General features: G+C 42.9%; 1 protein-coding gene and 1 long non-coding RNA gene across 10 annotated transcripts in view; one reads left to right on the forward strand and one right to left on the reverse strand.

Moving 5' to 3' along the window:
* LOC128322696 (uncharacterized) overlaps nt 1–4643 on the reverse strand; it is a 33189-nt gene extending 28546 nt beyond the window's left edge. Inside the window, exons 1-2 of the long non-coding RNA XR_008305892.1 lie at nt 4462–4643; nt 3032–3105 (exon numbers count right to left, since the gene is read on the reverse strand). This is a non-coding gene — a long non-coding RNA (uncharacterized LOC128322696). The remainder of the gene's footprint in view (nt 1–3031; nt 3106–4461) is intronic.
* The window catches only part of MAPRE2 (microtubule associated protein RP/EB family member 2), a 192077-nt gene that overhangs the window by 71503 nt on the left and 102957 nt on the right, over nt 1–17617 (forward strand). The window contains exon 1 of one of the 9 annotated variants that reach the window (XM_053244456.1): nt 4629–4923. The exons of 5 other annotated variants lie outside the window; for them this stretch is intronic. In XM_053244456.1, the coding sequence (XP_053100431.1) occupies nt 4805–4923 (119 nt within the window). In that variant the 5' untranslated portion in view covers nt 4629–4804. Of the gene's footprint in view, nt 1–4628; nt 4924–5636; nt 5888–8980; nt 9019–17617 lie in introns of those variants that run through there. 3 more of the 9 variants (XM_053244464.1, XM_053244458.1, XM_053244462.1) reach the window with 3 other exon arrangements.

Raw genomic sequence — 17617 nt, forward strand, 5'->3', positions numbered from 1 at the left:
TGCTGCCCAACTGCCCAGAAGTGGCTTTAGATCATTCCGCAGCAGCCCCATCACTACACCTTTTATGTTGTGCAGCAGCTCTGGTGGATTACCACCATCCACACTGGGCTACCCATCATGTCGGGCAGGCCAGTTTTCTTCCTTCACGACTTTCATGTGATAGTGAAACAGATTTCTGGCTATGCTTTTGTGCTATGCTTGTACTACCATATAATAAACGCTATAAAACTCTCTGGACAGTGGCAGAAGAAGCCAGCCAGCAGCCCGTGTTCCTCCCGCCGGCGAGGGCCCCCTATCACGTCCTCTGCATCTGATGTTAGATGCAGAGGGTGTGGCTTTGCTCACAAATGGGGCTGCATTCCCCGTTTGAGAGCAAATACCAGCCACCGCTGCATTCGCAGTCTGGCCGAGACATAGCAAGGAGTGGTTTCGCTCGCAAATGGGCCCGTGCCCCCCATTTGGGAGCAAATACCAGCCAGCGCCGGTATTTCACAGCATGGCCAAGAACACTCTCACTGTCTTTAAAGGCAGGGAGAGCAGCTCCCGGCCACGCTACAAATGCAGCGCTGGCTGGTATTTGCTCTCAAATGAGGAACATGGCCCTGTTTGTGAGCAAAGCCACGCCCCCTGTGTCTGACGTCAGATGCAGGGGGTGTGATTGGGGTGCCAAGCATGGCCCCTGATTTGCAGTGGTCTGGGTTCTTTGAACCTGTATGCTCAATGGTGGCTGTGCCCCTTCTCTGGAGCCAGGCTTCTTTTAAACCCCCTCGTGCACACCCATGTGAATGACTACGTCACTTGTGTACAACCTTTATGCTATTTTGCTGATAACACCATTCTGAAGGAAATTAAATAAAGCAGGAGAAGTGTGAGGTTTATGGAAAATTTCTGGGATGTTAATCTGTAGTTTTTGACATGGTTGTTAAAGCATTTGTTGTTTTTAATGATCATTGTTGTTTGCGTGTAGTTTTAAAGGAAAAAATGAAGTACAGATTTAAAGTGACTAAGCACAAATTACGTGCTTCTTGTGTCCTTATTTACTGCTGAATAATCATGAGGTGGGATTACGTTATCACTATTACTGAATCCACTGATTTCATCTACTTGTATTTTTTTCAGGTAGGGTATGTGTGTGAGAGACTTTATTTTAGACGTAATTGAAGGTTTTTACAAAGTTGTTGGTATTCAACATCAGGAACACCGACAACGTGTGGTGTTACTGATGTTGTGGTTTGGGTAAGCTCTTCTCCGTAATGTTTAATCATATTTTCCTTTTAAAAACACCTGGAAGTTCAGTAATCCAAAAATCTTCTGTTAAAGTGAGCGTTAAGCTGCTTTACATTTTCACCCATGCACTAAAAAGAATGGAAATTGGACGTTAAGGTGCCCTTCTGAACTTCCATACTATATAAGCTGTAAAGGCTTTGTACAGTCTGGTATATAATGATGGCTTTAGAAATGAGGCTCCATGCACCCACACTTTGCCTTGATCAGAGATGCTCAAGCAGAAATTTATCAGGGGCATCTCTAGGAAGTGGTTAGGGAAACTGCACCTGTTAAATGTCTGCCTGAATGCAGGGGCATAGCAAAGTTCCCCAAGCAGGGGACAAATTGGAGCTATGGGACCTCGATTGCGCCCCAGTGCCCAAGCCATGCCCCCTGCGTCTGACATCAGATGCAAGGGGTGGGGCAACCTAACCCTTCCCCTGCAAGCCTTCCCTTCCGCTGGCTCACCTTTTGTGCAGAGTGGGAGGGTGGCCAGCAGCAATGCCGGCTTGACAGCATGGAGCCGGGCCAGGTGTGGAGTCTCTGTCCTCTACCAGGGCAGTGGTAGTGGATCAGGGCTGGGCAGCATGGCTGTGGTTGTCCACTGCCTGGAACAAGGAAGCACAGGGGGAGGGAGGAGAAAGGAAGCCCAGCCCCAGCGTGCTTCTTCTCTTCCCATCATTCTTGGAAAGCGTGTGCGTGCCCCAGCTGCAGGACACCCTTGTCCAAAGGACCTGACGCCCATGCTTGGGGGCCTCTCAAAATCTGTGGGCCCAGGTGCAATCATCTCCCCTTGTCCAATGGAAGCTACACCCCTGCCTGGATGCATCGCTGCCCAGCCCAATGTCCAACTGAAAGACCAAGGCAAAGTGTGGATGCATGGAGCCTCATTTCTAAAGCATCATCATATACCAGACTGCACAAAGTCTTTACAGTGTATGTGGTGCAGAAGTTAAGATGCACACCTTAACTTGCAATTTCCATTCTTTTTAGGCCATGAGTGAAAATGTGAAGCATCTTAACTCTCATTTTTAAACCAAAGGTTTTTGAATGACTGATGATAATTAAATTCACAGAGAAAGTTTGGAAGAGAATGGCTGTAGTGCTGAATGTCACAATGGGAGCCAGCATGGTGTAGTGGTTAGAGTGCTAGACTAGGACCGGAGAGACCCGAGTTCAAATCCCTATTCAGCCTTGATACTAGCTGGGTGACTCTGTCACTTCTGGGTGACTCAGTCACTTCTCTCTCAGCCTAACCTACTTCACAGGGTTATTATGAGGAGAAACTTAAGTATGTAGTATACTGCTCTGGGCTCCTTGGAGGAAGAGCGGAATATCAAATGTAAATAATAATAATTCCTGTCCAACACCAGCACAGCATCCCTCCAGGGGCTGCCCTGCTACTGGTGTCCACCTTATGTTTCTTTTTAGATTATGAGCCCTTTGGGGACAAGGGACCATGTTGATTTTTCTATTGAACCGCTTTGAGAACTTTGGATGAAGAGCCGTATATAAATATTTATAATAGTAATTCCAGGGCCTGGGATTCCTGGGTCTTGAGATTTTCACAAAAATTTCACAGAACTGCAGTGCTTTCTCAATTGAACTAAATTGGTTTTGCAAGGATTGCTCTGATTTTCTCATTGTTTGAAGGAGCAGTAAAACAATAGTCAAAGTTGTAGTTTTGGTTACCCCACAGTCTTTGACTTTACTGGATATAGCTTCTTTTGCTTAAGATGGTTTCTAAGATCAAAAGTTTGCTTACCATCTTATGCTAATCAACTGAGAACCATTGGTATGCAGGGCCACTGGAGACCAAAGGAGCCTGGCTGATAGGCGCTGTTCAGGAACAGTGAACAAAAAGGAAGAGGTACTTAACATGGCTATTTAAAGATTTGCTAACAAAAGTAGTCAGGCAAGTAGCTTCTTGCAAAATGTACTGTATCCTCTATCCTACTGCCCCCTCCCTTCTACAATATATTCAAAAGGAAGAAAGCCATCGAATAGCTTTAGTTAGATGCCTTGAGGCTGTTAAAATGCATTTGAACTTTCCAAGGTGATTTTCAGTCTATTCTTTGTTTAAGAAAGAGGAGCAGAAAGCACCCCTTTCCTGCAAGTAGATTGTAACTGAAACAGGAAGGAGCATGCTTATTAAGAACATGAGTAGTCATTAAAGTCAGACCTTTTAATACATTGTAAAAATTCAGCCGCTATGTCTCGCTCCATTTTTTATCACCAATAAATAAGGGCAAGAGGCACATCATTATGCATTGGAAGCAAGAAGCAATTTTGAATGTGCTTAGAATCAGGACATATTACAAGCGCCTTCAGTCTGATGATAAAAATAAAAATGAGAGCCTGTGTACCCTGTTGCTGATGTTTGGATTATCACTGCCATCTGGGTTTAGTGCACGAGGGACTGGTTTTGATGCTAATTCCAGTAGCTTGGGACCAAAAATAACTTGGTATTATCAGAAGCAGAGATGATGATGGATTATGAGGCTTTCAGAAAAGGCTTGGTTTTTGTTTTCATGTGTGTGTCCGTTCCTCATAAATGTAGGACAAATAAAAAACGACTTGAGTGCCTGAGAGCAAGGGGCTGAGGGAAAATATGTAGCATCTTTGCTCATCTCTCTGGTTAGCGTGGCTGAAAAATGCTCCCCCCTCCCCATGTTGCCTTTGCACTGAAAATATCTGAAACCTCCTTTACAATACGAGGAGTATTAGCCATGTAAATATACTCGTGGAAAGCTGTCATCCCGCCTTCATTTATCAATGGAAACTCTTCCCCCTGCACTGTGCTTTCTCCAAGACTCATCCGGTGCGATTATTATAAAATGCTCATTTGAGAGACCCCCGTCATCTTAGATTTTTCCACGCATTTTGTCGCATGTTTTGTCTACGCCCATCAGTCCTCTTACAGTGCGACTAGTGTGGTTGAATTTTTTTTAAAAAAAATCAGAATGATTTCCGCATTGCACTGTTGCATAGAACAGTTATTTTTTAACGCGGGGGCGGGGAGGAGCAAAACAAAAATGGTTAGTGTTTTCTTAAGCCAACAAAAAGGTCCCCACGTTTTAAATTTTTTTTTTTAAAGGTTGGCTCTTTGTATATACAGCTGCATGTACAGAGTGTGGGGCTGAAGGGAAATTGTAGAGGAAGAGCTATTTTGGAGGAAGGGGGGGAGAGGCTAACCGTGTTTTTACGTGCCAGATGTTAGGCCTGCCTCTTGTGCCTGTTTGGCTGCATTGGTGTGGTCATGCTCGAGCCCTGTGCGAATTGAGGAGATATGATGAGTTAGCTGGTTGCTATGGCGACGAGCCTTGTCACGTGGCCTGAGTACTGCTCCCGGCTGTTTGACGTCAGCGGGCAGGAGGAAGGCGGGGGGCGCGCAGCGCGAGACGGACAGAATCTGTAGCAAAGGAGCAGACGAGCACCGCCAGCGAGAGCGCGAGCCCGAGCCCGCCCCAGCCTCTCCACACACACACTCACGTACAAGCAACCAGGGCTAGGGCTCCTTGCCCTTGGGAGCGCTCCAATGCCTGGACCTACCCAAGCGCTGTCCCCAAATGGAGAGAACAACAACGACATCATTCAGGATAACGGCACCATCATCCCCTTTAGGAAGCACACAGTACGCGGGGAGCGTTCCTACAGGTAACCAGCTCTCTTTCTCTGTGGGTGTCTGTCTGGGCGTGCGCGTGCGTGTGCGAGTACCCACACAGGCTTGGGGAACTGCAGTAGAGCGGGGTGGAGGAAGAGGAGGGTTGCAGGCGATTGCATAACAAAAACAGCGGCGCTTTAAACCTAATCTGGCGTGCCTCCTCTCCTCAACGTTCAGCGTGGTCTAGCTGTTTGAAACGAGCTTTTTGCATTGTCCAGATGGAAAACATCTTGTGAATAGACTCCCTGTCTTGCAGCCGCTCTCTTTCCGTCGCTTGCTTTCCTCCCGCTTTTGCCTGGAGTACTGACAATATTGCCAGCCTGCTGGTCTGAATGGGTGTTCTCTCTCTCTCTCTCACACACACACACTCTATCTATCTATCTATCTATCTATACATTTTGCGTGTGTGTGTGAAGCTATAATACCACTGCCAAGTTGCGGTTTTTTGTTTGCAATTGGTGCGTTTAGAGACAGCCAAAGAAAAGGGTGGAGGAGATAAGAAACAGGGCTTGTGCTGCTGGTGGTGATGCGCTACCTTGGTGTGTAGAAGGGAAAATGGAATCCAGATTAAACTGCAGTCTGAGATGTTAAACCGCCAGATTGATGGAGCTTTGTAAGAATTGTGCACTGTGATTGGCGGAAAGCTTGACAGCAGAGGTCAGGGTGTCAGGCATACACAAAAAAAAATTCTCCTCCAAATCTTGCGTTTGGAAACAAGGTGGGTTGTGCAGCAGCTTCTAAAGCACCTTCGCTGTACATTTTGATTGTGTTGTCTAATAGGGAGCACTGGCCATCGTTTCTCCGCCCCCGCCCCTTTTTTTAGTGTGAAGCGTTTTCATTGCGTTCCTTGCTTGGAGGATGGTGGCTGTGTTCTTTGTCACAGTTCTAAGCATTATTGGCTTGGTGTGTACCTTTTGGCATCAGGGGTGTGTGTATGTTGCATCAGCATATCTCACAGTAAGTACCTCAATATAAATTGATTAAGATTGTTTGTATAGTTCAATAAGGACAACAATATATCTAAGCATGCAAGTAGTCTTGAAGTGCTTTTTTCAACTGTGCACTTCAAAATGTAGGACTAGATCTCTCCTCTCCTTTATATGCGTCCTCCCCTTCCCCTTCCCCCATCCTGAATCGCAGTTTTTTTGAAAGCTCTTGCTTTCAAGCTGCAGGAAATGAAGCTGTTCCTAAAACCACTATAAAAATATTTGACTAAGCTGTTGTGAGTAGTGAAATTTAGAACAGAGACAAACGTGTGTGTGTGCGCGCACAGGCAGGATAAACGTAATATTGTACTGGATAGCCTATCTGTATGAATATTTTTTAAGGATAGCATTGCTTTGCTCACCATCAGCTCAGGAAACTGACCTGGCGCTGGGTTTTTCTTTTTCAAAGAGTAGATAGGGTCGCAACAACATTGTTAAGATTAAAGTGTCAAATTACTGTGGAACAAGTGCTTTCCCCCCTCCCTAAATAACATGTATAAATTCAGCCTGTACTGCTTTTAGAATGTATTGTGACTTTCTTGGCCTGTATAGATATCCAGGAAATATGTCATCTTTTATTGTTATTAAACATGCTTTAGAAATAAAATCTTTTATGTGTAGTGCCAGTTGGAAATTGAAGTGTAGAATGAAGATTTTACACCTAAAACCATTCAATACATTTTCCTTTTACCTTCCTTTTAAAAAGAAAAGATCTTGGTGATATGAAGCTCGAAGCCCTCGTTTCTGTTTCTGAGGTTTACATTTCCCTGCTTCTCCCAGTCAGTTTCCTCTTAGAGAAGTTGGCATGTTCTGATAGAGCATTCGTATTTTAGTAATAAAGCTTTAAGTATTTTAATTGTTTCGGGGAAAGTTTGTTTTATAAGCAGTTAAACATTTCATTATGTTGATCAACCTATTTAAAGTGTATCATGTGTATCATTGAATAAAACTGCTTAAAATGATTACCTTATTGACATTATGCATTGATTAGAGACTGTCTTTCTCAAAAGCTGTGGAGGGTACCGCCTCAGCGGGCTTTGCACATAAAACAACTCACTGCCACCAGGTAGAGTTCTCTTGACTGGTTCTACCATCCAGTCACTGGAGCCTCTGTCTCTCAGATTGACAAAAAGGTAGAGTGGTAATTTAGGCAAGCAGGCATGGGTAGGGGAAAAATGGACAGACATACTATTGAATTTTCAAAAACAAGAAAAAGTTGACTTGGTTCAACTTTTTCTAATGTTTAGCAATTTATTTACATCAAGGCAATTTTGAATCATGCTTTAGATTATCGTTTAAATTACCGCTTGCAGCTGCAAATCCCTGCAAGCTGCAGCACCCTGCCTGGCATTTTGTTTCGAGGCTGCCCCATCTTCTGGCCCCTGCGCCCACGTGGCAGCCATTTGTGACAGTCACCCATGCAAGTAACTGTCGCATGTGCACAGAGGCCAGAAGAATGCCATATATAGGGAAGCCTCAACGTAAAATGTCGGGCAGGGTTACTGATCATGGGGGCTTGCTGGTGTGAGTGATAACAGGTAATAATTGTTAAAGGTACCCACCACTGCCCACCCTGCTCAGAACACTTGAAATATTGCAACTCAGAACGGGGTTGAAACAGGCCCTCAATTTGAAGGGTGTTCTATTTTGAGCTCGGAACACTTGAAATGGCTGATTTTGAGTTGGAACATTCCAAGCTCAGAATGTTCTGCACATCCCTGTAGCCTATGAAAACTAGGTTCGGCAACAGTCTCAAAAGGAGTGCAAAGGATAGTTTCTCCCAAAACTTCCTCTTTTTCCCTGGAGTAGGTCAGGCTTCTTCACTACCACCACCTATTAGTTTTTGCCTCTTCTAAGCCACCCAATGGCGCAGCTGGGAAGCAACCTGCCTAGAGAGCGGGAGGCTCTTGGTTCGAATCCCTGCAGGTGTGCTTCCCAGAATATGGGAAACTCCTATATTGGGCAGCAGCGATATAGGAAGGTGCTGAAAGGCATCATCTCATACTGAGTGGGAGAAGATAATGGTAAACCACTCCTGTGTTCTGCCAAGAAAAAACCACATGGCTCTGTGGTTGCCAGGAGTTGACACTGATTCGACAGCACAGCCAACCCAACCTATGCTGCAGCAATTCCAGCTCAGTGATTTCAAGCTCTCTGCTTTTGACTGCCCCAGTCAGCTTTCTCCTGCAGTCTGCTTGCCTCTTCACTGTTCCAGCTGTGTTTGTCAGAGTCTTACTCCTAGTCAGCTCTAATTCCGAATTTAACTCCAACTTTAAACTCTTCCTCCCAGCTTTAACTGTCTGCTGCAGGCAAGCCTCCTTTTATTATCTTTTTCTCCTCCAATTTTGCAAACAAACCAATCAAAATAAACGAGTTCCCTCCATTTTTAAAAATACTGTACAGCCAATCAAATCAAACCCTTTCTTCCCTCCCAAAATTAAACAGCATAACTCTCTTCCCTCTCAGACCAAACTATAGAACAGGAGTTGTGAATTTTTGACCCCTTCGCAGCTTCTTAATACAGAACATGGGGAGTTAGCAATTACCGTACATATGTAATACACAGATTTGAAAAACACAAAGAGGAGGTAATGGTCTCATTCCTTCACAGAATCATAATGGGAACTTTTCACAATTGACCTAAAAAGGCAGGTTTTCATTCAGAAAGGTCAGCTCTTCAAGATGCTCCAAAAACTTCATTCTGTAGACATTGCTTAGTAGTTAGTGATAGAATCCCATGGCTTGCGAGTAACTTGCAGACATAGTTTTCCAGGAGTCTGATAATAAATGTCCTGACCTCTCCCATTTGCTACTGCACTTCCCTTATCACTGCAGTTCTCAGTTTATAGGGCAGTGGGTTTATGTTTAATCCATTGGCTCCCTGATACTTGTTTCGGGGATTTTGGAGTGAATACAGTAGTGAGCAGTGTGCTGTCTGGGTGATGGGCACAGTTTGTTTTTATTCTGGTAAAGAATACCTCTGTAACCTTTTACAGTTCATTTCACTTACCATACCTTCTCCATCTATTCAGGAGAAAAATGAAAACTTCAAACCTAGATCCATGAATAATCCAGATACTGGGATCTGAAAGCGGTAGATCAGTAAGTTCAGATTTCACCAGGGTGCATTCTTAGCAGCCACCATGAAATTGTCATTACCTCAGTTGGTCTGGTTCTCTGAAGTATGCCAAGATCAACTGAGATGGAAGCCTCTTTATGAAAGTGAACAAATATAGTAGCAATTTGTGATGCAGCAGGATGCCAACTAGCTTTATGCTATATTATTTCCTGTGTACTGACTTCCAAAAGTAAACATTGCATGTATCTGTTTTACAGCTATTGTGCAACTTCATGCAGTATTCTTGCTTTACTTTCAATTCCATTCAGTGCATGTTTACTCAGAAATACCACAATATTCAGTGTGGTAAATGTGCAGCACATTGTTGCTTAAGTCACACTCATGCCTCTGATTACATTAATGAAAGCAAGATCTTCATAAGATCAAGATTAGAGATGGCTCAAGCATGGAGTCATAGACTTTTAGTTTTGGAACGGGCCTTGGAGTTCCTTGTCCAACTTCCTGCTCATTGCTAGAATCTCCTACAACATCCCTAACAAACGACCATCCAACCTCTGTTTGAAAACCTTTAGAGAAAGAGAGTGCACCACTGCATGAGGCAGGCTGTTCTACTCTCAAACACTTCTTACAATTAGGAAATTCTTAGTAATGTCTAGCAATTTATTTACATCAAGGCAATTTTAAATCATGCTTTAAATTCTCCTTGAAAGAAGCTAGTTATTTAAATGTATTGCTTTGACAACTGAAAAGTCTTTATTAAACCAAGTTTCAAGTAGGGATGTGCACGAACTGGTTTGGAGGCCCTTTTACAGACCTCTGAACTAGTTTGAAAGTTCAGCCAGTTCAAAGGTAGGAGGGATTGCTTTAAGGACTGGGTAGGGTGCTCTTGCCCCCAATCATGCTGGCACTGCACTTTAAAACAGTCCTGTGGGACAGCAGCATACCTTCTTGCCAACCTGGACCAGAAGTGCCCAGTGCGCATGCGCACATTGCGCCTGGTCAGTGCACCAGGCACTTATGGATACTTCTAGTCCACCATGTACTGGGGCGGCAAGGAGGTACTCTTTCGCCCCACAGAACGATTTTAAAACAAAGCGCTGGTGAGGGAAATGTGGCCCGGGGAGGGGGGGTAAGAGCACCCTCCTCGATCCTTAAAGCTATCCCCGCTCCACCTTCGAACTGGCAGTCGATGGGTCCGTGTAGATCCCTAGTTTCAAGTCTTCAAATTCATTTATTTCTGGAACAAGTGTGCACACTAATTGGTTGCTATACAGGAATTAAACACATCAATTTGTAGCTAAATATACATTGTATACTAGCAAGGAGCATAATCCAAAATTTTGATTATGTAGCCCACATGTTTTTTTGCATTACAGGATTTATATCAGCTTAGAGATAGGCAAGCAACTGTGAAATTGAGGGTTATTCTTTGGCTTGCTCAGTATGCATGCAAGGATAAAACACAGTTTAGATGATCCTCAAACTATTGTTTGACAGATCAGATATAAGCCTTGGGATTGCATGCTACCCCCTTTCTTTATAGGTGTGGCCTCCTTCTTGGTTTCCTGTTTGGCACTAACCATAGTTTACTGTGACATCAAAACTGCCAACAATGATTAGTGTTTGCTCTCCAAATCAGAACTGGAAGCCAAGTGAGTTTCTGATTTGGAGGGCAAGCACTAACCATGGTTAAAGCCAAATGGGAATCTAAGAGGAATACCATACAAGAATGGAGAAGAGGAAGAATGTGAGCTTCAAGTTTGGTTTCAATCCTGCAATCTGTGATTTGAGAATTGTTTTAATTGAGCATAATAATATAAGTGCCCAGAACTTTCCAGAAACACTGCTGGCATTCTAGCAATCTAACTAATGCAAAACATTTAGGATCTGAAAAACAACAGTTAGACCAGGATGCTTGATTCACCCATTTATGAATAATGCCTGCCTGGTCATGTAGGCAAAGTATCTCCTACTTTATGTTCTGTGTCTCTTCTAAACCAGTGTACAAATAAAATGAGTTTGCAAACCAGTATTGTCTATTTAAAATTGAACATTTTTGCCAATAACTGAACAAAACTTTCCCCAACACTTCTCTGATAATCTTCATTTTAGGCTGACATAATACTGTTCCCCTCTTGTGAGTTCTGAGTAATGGAAATGGTAACTGAGGAATAGACCGAACAAGAGCTTTGTTTTGAACAGCTTTTGTAAGCATGTTTTAAAAGGAGGTGTTTTCTTACCATGTGCCTTTATGAGAACTAAATAAACACACTTCACTCTTATGGGCATAGTAATACCTTTTTATTGAGTCCATTTCTGTTGGAGTAACCTTTAAAGATAGATCACAGCATGTAGCCTGGAGACCATTTTTACCTGAGACATTCCCTGTTGTTTTAATAAGGCAACCATTCCTCACCTTGGCCAATCTACCCCTCGACCAGAACTTATAGCTAAAGGAAATTCTTTTGATGGGATCTACAATTAGACTGACCACTAAATCAAACTGATATTTCTACTTGTCAAAAACGTCCCACATTCTCTAGCAGTTGGAGTGGGCTTAAGGGAGAGGCAGGGATTGCTCTTGAATTTGCTGTGGCTTGGGAAAGAGAAGAAACAGCAGAAATCTTTCATTGTTCGTTACCTTCTCTGTGTGAGCTAGTGACTTTATATGGTTCATTAACTAGGTAGCATTGGATTCAGGGTGGAGTTGGCAGTTTGTTTGCTGTACCTACTGGATATAGCTCAGCAGAATTTCTAATGGGAAGAGGTATCAGAGCACCCATGTCTACCTTGGAGAAGAATCGCATATCAAATCATCATGACTTGGGAAAAGTCTCTTTTCAGATTACCAGACTAAAAGAGATTATTAGTGTTGCCCTACCCAGTGTAAATAAGTGTGAGAACTTAAAGATGGGCAGGGGGGACAGAGTTTACATCAGATCTGATGAAGATTAGCTACTATACAAGAAAAAGAAATGGAACACCAGATCATAAATACTCTGAGACTGAACGAGGAATAAACAGCAGTTGGTGATCTGTTCCGGTTTCTGAAAAAGATCAACCTTCCAACGCACAAGTAGTGCTGACCTCCTTGCTAAAATATATATATTATCCCTGCAATCATGCTCTGTACCAGAGGACTGGAAAATAGCAAATGTAACACCAATTTTCAAAAAGGGATCCAGGGGCAACCCAGGAAATTACAGGCTGGTTAGCTTAATGTCCGTTCCAGGCAAATTGATGGAAAGCATCCTCAAAGATACAATTGTAAAGCACATAGAAGAACAGGCCCTACAGGGAGAGAACTAGCATGGCTTCTGCAAAGATAAATCTTGCCTCACAATACTTTTGGAGTTCTTTTGAGAGTGTCAACAAGTGTGTGGATCAAGGTGATCCAGTTGACATAGTATACCTGGACTTCAAAAAAGCTTTTGACAAAGTTCCACATCAAAGGCACCTGAGGAAACTTAGTGGTCATGGGATAATGGGACAAGTACATGTGTGGATTGCTAACTGGTTGAAAGACAGCAGACAGAGGGTAGGTATATATGGAGAGTTTTCACATGGAGGGAAGTAAGAAGTGGGGTCCCCCAGGGATTTGTACTGGGACCAGTGCTTTAATCCTCTGTAATAAAAGCCTTGGTGTCCGTCCGTGGACACCCAGGCGTGTGTCCGTGCCTCCCTCGGCTGTTCTGGGCATGCGCAGAGCGCATGCCCAGAACGCGCCGAGGGAGACACGACCAGGCGGCCATGTTGGACGGCCAGAAGCGGCCGCCGCGAAGAAGCCAGGGAAGCCCCGCAAAGCCAGGAAAGAGGTGGCGGGGGAAACTGGCCGAGGCGGCGGCGCCTCGGCCAGAAGCGGCGGCGCAGCCGAGGCGGCGGCAGAGCCATGGCCGAGGCCTGGCTGCGCTGCCGAAGCCGGGCAGGGGGGAAACTTTGGGGCCCTTGCCCGGCCGGGGAGACCGGCCGCGGCATGGAGGCGGGCGACAGCGGCGGGAGGGGGAATGGTGGCGGGGGCCCAGAGCTCACAACTGCACTAGCGCCCGTTATTTAACGGGCCGAAAATCACTAGTTTATACATAAATGATCTAGATGTAGGGATAAGCAGCGAGGAAATTTGCAGATGATACCAAACTCTTTCAGGTAGTGAAATCCAAAACGGATTGTGAGGAGCTTCAAAAAGGATCTCTCCAAACTGGGTGAGTGGGCAACAAAATGGCAAATGTGGTTCAATATTGGCAAGTGTAAAGTGATGCACATTGGGATACTCAACTTCAAGTATGTGCTGATGGGATCTGAGCTGTTGGTGACTGACCAGGAGGGGGATCTTGGGGTCATGGTGGACAGCTCATTGAAAGTGTCGACTCAATGTGAGGCAGCTGTGAAAAAGGCCAATTCCATGCTCGGGATCATTAGGAAGGGACTGAAAATAGAATGGCTAATATTATAATACCCTTATGCAAAACTATGGTGCGGCCACACCTGGAGTACTGTGTACAATTCGGGTCATCACATCTAAAAAAGGACATTGTAAACTGGAAAAAAGTGCAGAGGAGGGCAACCAAGATGATCAGGGGCCTAGAGCACCTTCCTTATGAGGCAAGGCTACAACACCTGGGGCTTTTTAGTTTAGAAAAAAGACGACTGTGGGGAGACATGATAGAGGTCTATAAAATCATGCATGATGTGGAGAAAGTGGATAGAGAGAAATTCTTCTCCCTCTCACATAACACTAGAACTAGGAGTTATCTCATGAAATTGATTGCCAGGAGCTCTAGGACCAACAAACGGAAGTACTTTTTCACACAATGCATAATCAACTTGTGGAATTCTCTGCCACAAGATGTGGTGACAGACAACAACCTGGATGTTTTTAAGAGGGGTTTGGATAACTTCATGGAGGAGAGGTCTATCAACGGCTACTGGTTGGAGGGCTATAGGCCACCTCTAGCCTAAAGGCAGGATGCCTCTGAGTACCTCTTGCAGGGGAGTAACAGCAGGAGGGAGGGTATGCCCTCAACTCCTGCCTGTAGGCTTCCAGCGGCATCTGTTGGGCCATTGAAACGGGATGCTGGACTAGATGGGCCTTGGGCCTGATCCAGCAGGGCTGTTTTTATATTCTTAGGACCTGAAAACTCAAGCACATCTACAGAGAGTTCCAGAGACATCTTGCAAAGTGTACAGTGATATTGCTACTCGGATCACCACTCGTTCTGAGTTTTTTTGAAGTCTTCAAAATTTAGAAATGAGTGAATGATTACCCGAATTACCAAATATTTAACTTTGCTGTTTTTTGTTTTGTATTAACAAAAAGGTAGGTTTGTGAGTTAGTGTCATTACTGACTACTATTACCACTATTTATATATCGCTCTTTAACAAAAAAGTTCACAAAGTGGTTGACAGAAAAAGATGACTCCTTTTCCCCAAAGGGTTCACAGTCTAAAAAGAAGACACAGACAGTCTCAAAGGTTGACACTAGTAACAGTGGAGGGATGCTCGGCTGGGGTTGACAGGGCTGTTCAGTCTCTAGGTGGCACTGGATTTAGCTGTATCAGGGTGGAGTTGGGAGTCTCCTGTTTGCTGTTCCCTTCCTGTTGCAATAAAGTTTGGTCCAGCATACTAAATGGTGTCCTATGACCCTTGTTATGGTATTCTTCATACTCTAGTACAAACAAGAGGAATCTCTACATCCCCCTTAAATGTTCTGCCTGTGCCATGGATGACTTTTTCTAATTTGTGCTTGGAGTATGGAAAAGATGTGAGGCTCCATCTCTTTCTCAGCTTTGCTAAACTATAGTACAAATGAGAACTGTGCTACGAATTGGAGCTGCTGGGTGTCCTTGTCTGTATGGCTCTAGAGTGGGACCACTTTGTAACCTTCCCCCTTCAAATTCCTTTTTGAAGTCCAAGACACACATGCTTCATTTACGCATGGAAATAGTCTGTTAGACTTTAGGATCTTGAATAAAGTGCTAACAGGACATTATAAATGTTTTAGCAGCAGGAACATGTAGAGATGGATGGTTGGAACATAATTTAGCATATGGTGTATGGCCTGGGTACTCCTACATTATAAAATCTCCACATTAGCTACCTGTGTACCATGAAGCATAGGGCTTTTGCTGGCTGTCCATGTTTTACCTTTTATTCTGGCACAGAGGACTAGGCTATAGCTAGAAACTGACAACCAACATTGTATTACATGTGTGTTGGGTGCAGCAATATACATTCTGCACAGGAGCATAGATTATTCCTCATATGAAAGCTTTTCAATATACAGTACATTGAACCTGGTTGCATGGCTTGATTCCATCATCCTACAGCTTCTTTGATTCTCAATCCAATGCTATATATATAAGAAACCTTATTATTAAAGGCAATAAGTCTGTTATAGTGATCAGATTGTTGAGCCTTCTGCTTGCAAAACAAGTGCTCTTCCTTCCCTCTCCTGCCCAACAAAAAACAAGTTGCGAGGTACCACATAGAAAACTATATTGTATTGAGTCGGACCATTTAGCTCAGTATTTTCTATAGTGACTGGTAGCAGCTTTTCAAAGTTTTGGGCATGAGTCTTTCCCAGCCAGCCATACCTAGAGATGCCAGGTATTGAACCTGGGACCTTCTACATGCAAAGCAGATTATTTAAATGGGTAACAATGCATTCATTTAGGTAAACAGGACTGAATATCATTAAGTCGCAGTTCATTGAGTTCTGCTTCCAATCAAGCTCTGCTTAAAATAAGAGTTGCACAGAAATGCTTGGTAGATTGTGCTAAGAACATTTAAATGCTAGGATTCTGTGAGTGCAAGAGATCCTTTTTTTAGAGAGAGAGAAAAGGGTGACTACTCAACTCTAGCCAAGATTACTCTTTTTTTCCACCATTTTTAAACTTGATGAACCTCATTATTAGCTTAAATTGAACATCCCTATGTATTTATGAACATCCTGTCCTCGATGTTGCATTTAGCTCCAGTATCTTAGCTCTTCTGCATTTGCACCTTGGTGATTCTTGTGTCCTTTACATTGTCAGAATGAAATAACCACTCTAGGATGATGCTACATACAATTGATAGTTCATATCCAAATTACATTCGACTATTCTAAGCTTTTATTTTCACTCTTTTTAATAGCAGGAGGTTTTGCTAGATCTAAAATTGTAACTTTTGAAATGTTTAAATAGCAAAGAATCTTTTCTTCATATACTTCTCAGCTTGTACCCTTTTAGAACAAACTCCAGTATTGTCATGTTTTTGTCAGTTTTGTGAATTAATAATTCAGATTAATTAGTTTATGGTCAGATTCTGGATTCAAAATAGTATAAGTGTATTTTCTTTAAATTGCCAGTTCACACAATACTTGAAATAATTATCTCATACATTTGTATTAATGCATAATATGATTTCAATTCAAAGGGCTCTTAAATAGAGGACTTGCATTTGAAATTGACAGAATTGAGCTTTGCTTTGCATATTCAGTTTCACTCTAGTTCTAATGTTTGTCTTGTCTGGTTTCTTTACTTTACAGAATGCTTGGCTGGCACAGCATTCTGTTGCCAACAATGACTAGCCAAGTGTCTTTGAGATCCTAGAAGCCAGACATGAAGGTAACAGCCTTCCAGATCTGCCATTTGGAAAGTGGCTATCTGCATGGGGACTGGCACATTTACTAAGTAGTTTGTGGGGGTGGGGGTCAGATGTGATGGGATACTTCTTCTGCAAACTCTTTGCAAACAATGCTTATTCCTTAAAATAAAAATAAAAAGCAAAGGCTTAGCTGAGATGAGAAATTCAACTAATACTGATGGTGTTGTATACTCTTTCCAGAAATGAGCCAAAATTAATTTTGGAGTGATTTCTTTTACAGAAGAAAGAGAAGCAGTGTTTGGTTCAGTAGCAAGACAATTTTGCTGATCCTCATATTTTCCTTGGACTTGCAGCCCAGGCTTTCCATAATTTAGTATTCAGAATGATAGTGTACAATAAAATAATAATAATAATAGATTTACCATCACCCTCTCGACTTACACTACAACTATTCATTCAAATCATATATTCAATTTAAGCCCACAACCAAATACACAAATAACCCCAATATCATTGCCCCCAAACAAAATAAGAAGAAGAAGAAAAAGAGAGAGAAATAAGAGGTCTAATTACAGTGTTAGAGTGAGACAACCACTACAATGCATAAAACTCAAATTCTTCCAGATTTCCTGGAATACATCATCACTTCCTCTCTTGTTTTATAATCTTTCATGTGCTGCCAAGATCAGCAAATCGGTTATCTCCTTTTATTTTCCAATTTTGAAGTATTTGATGCTTTGCCAGTATCAAAGTTTGAAGAAGCCATGCCTTTTCATACTTGGGCAATTATCATTTCATTCATTTCAAATTATTAGTATTATGATTTCTGATTTAAATACAGAGTTAATATTCATAACCATGCCTATCCTTTCCAAAACATCCTTCCAGAATGAGCACACAAATCTACAGTCTAAAAATAAGTGAAAGAACTGTACATTAATTGTCCAGCAATTATATCCATTTGAGAATTCAAATGTGAAGAAATAAGCTGGAGTTCAACAGGTGATAAGTAGATTTTTATTTTTATTTTTTTGCTG

Source organism: Hemicordylus capensis, chromosome 4 (genome assembly GCF_027244095.1).
Source record: "Hemicordylus capensis ecotype Gifberg chromosome 4, rHemCap1.1.pri, whole genome shotgun sequence".
NCBI lineage: Eukaryota > Metazoa > Chordata > Lepidosauria > Squamata > Cordylidae > Hemicordylus > Hemicordylus capensis.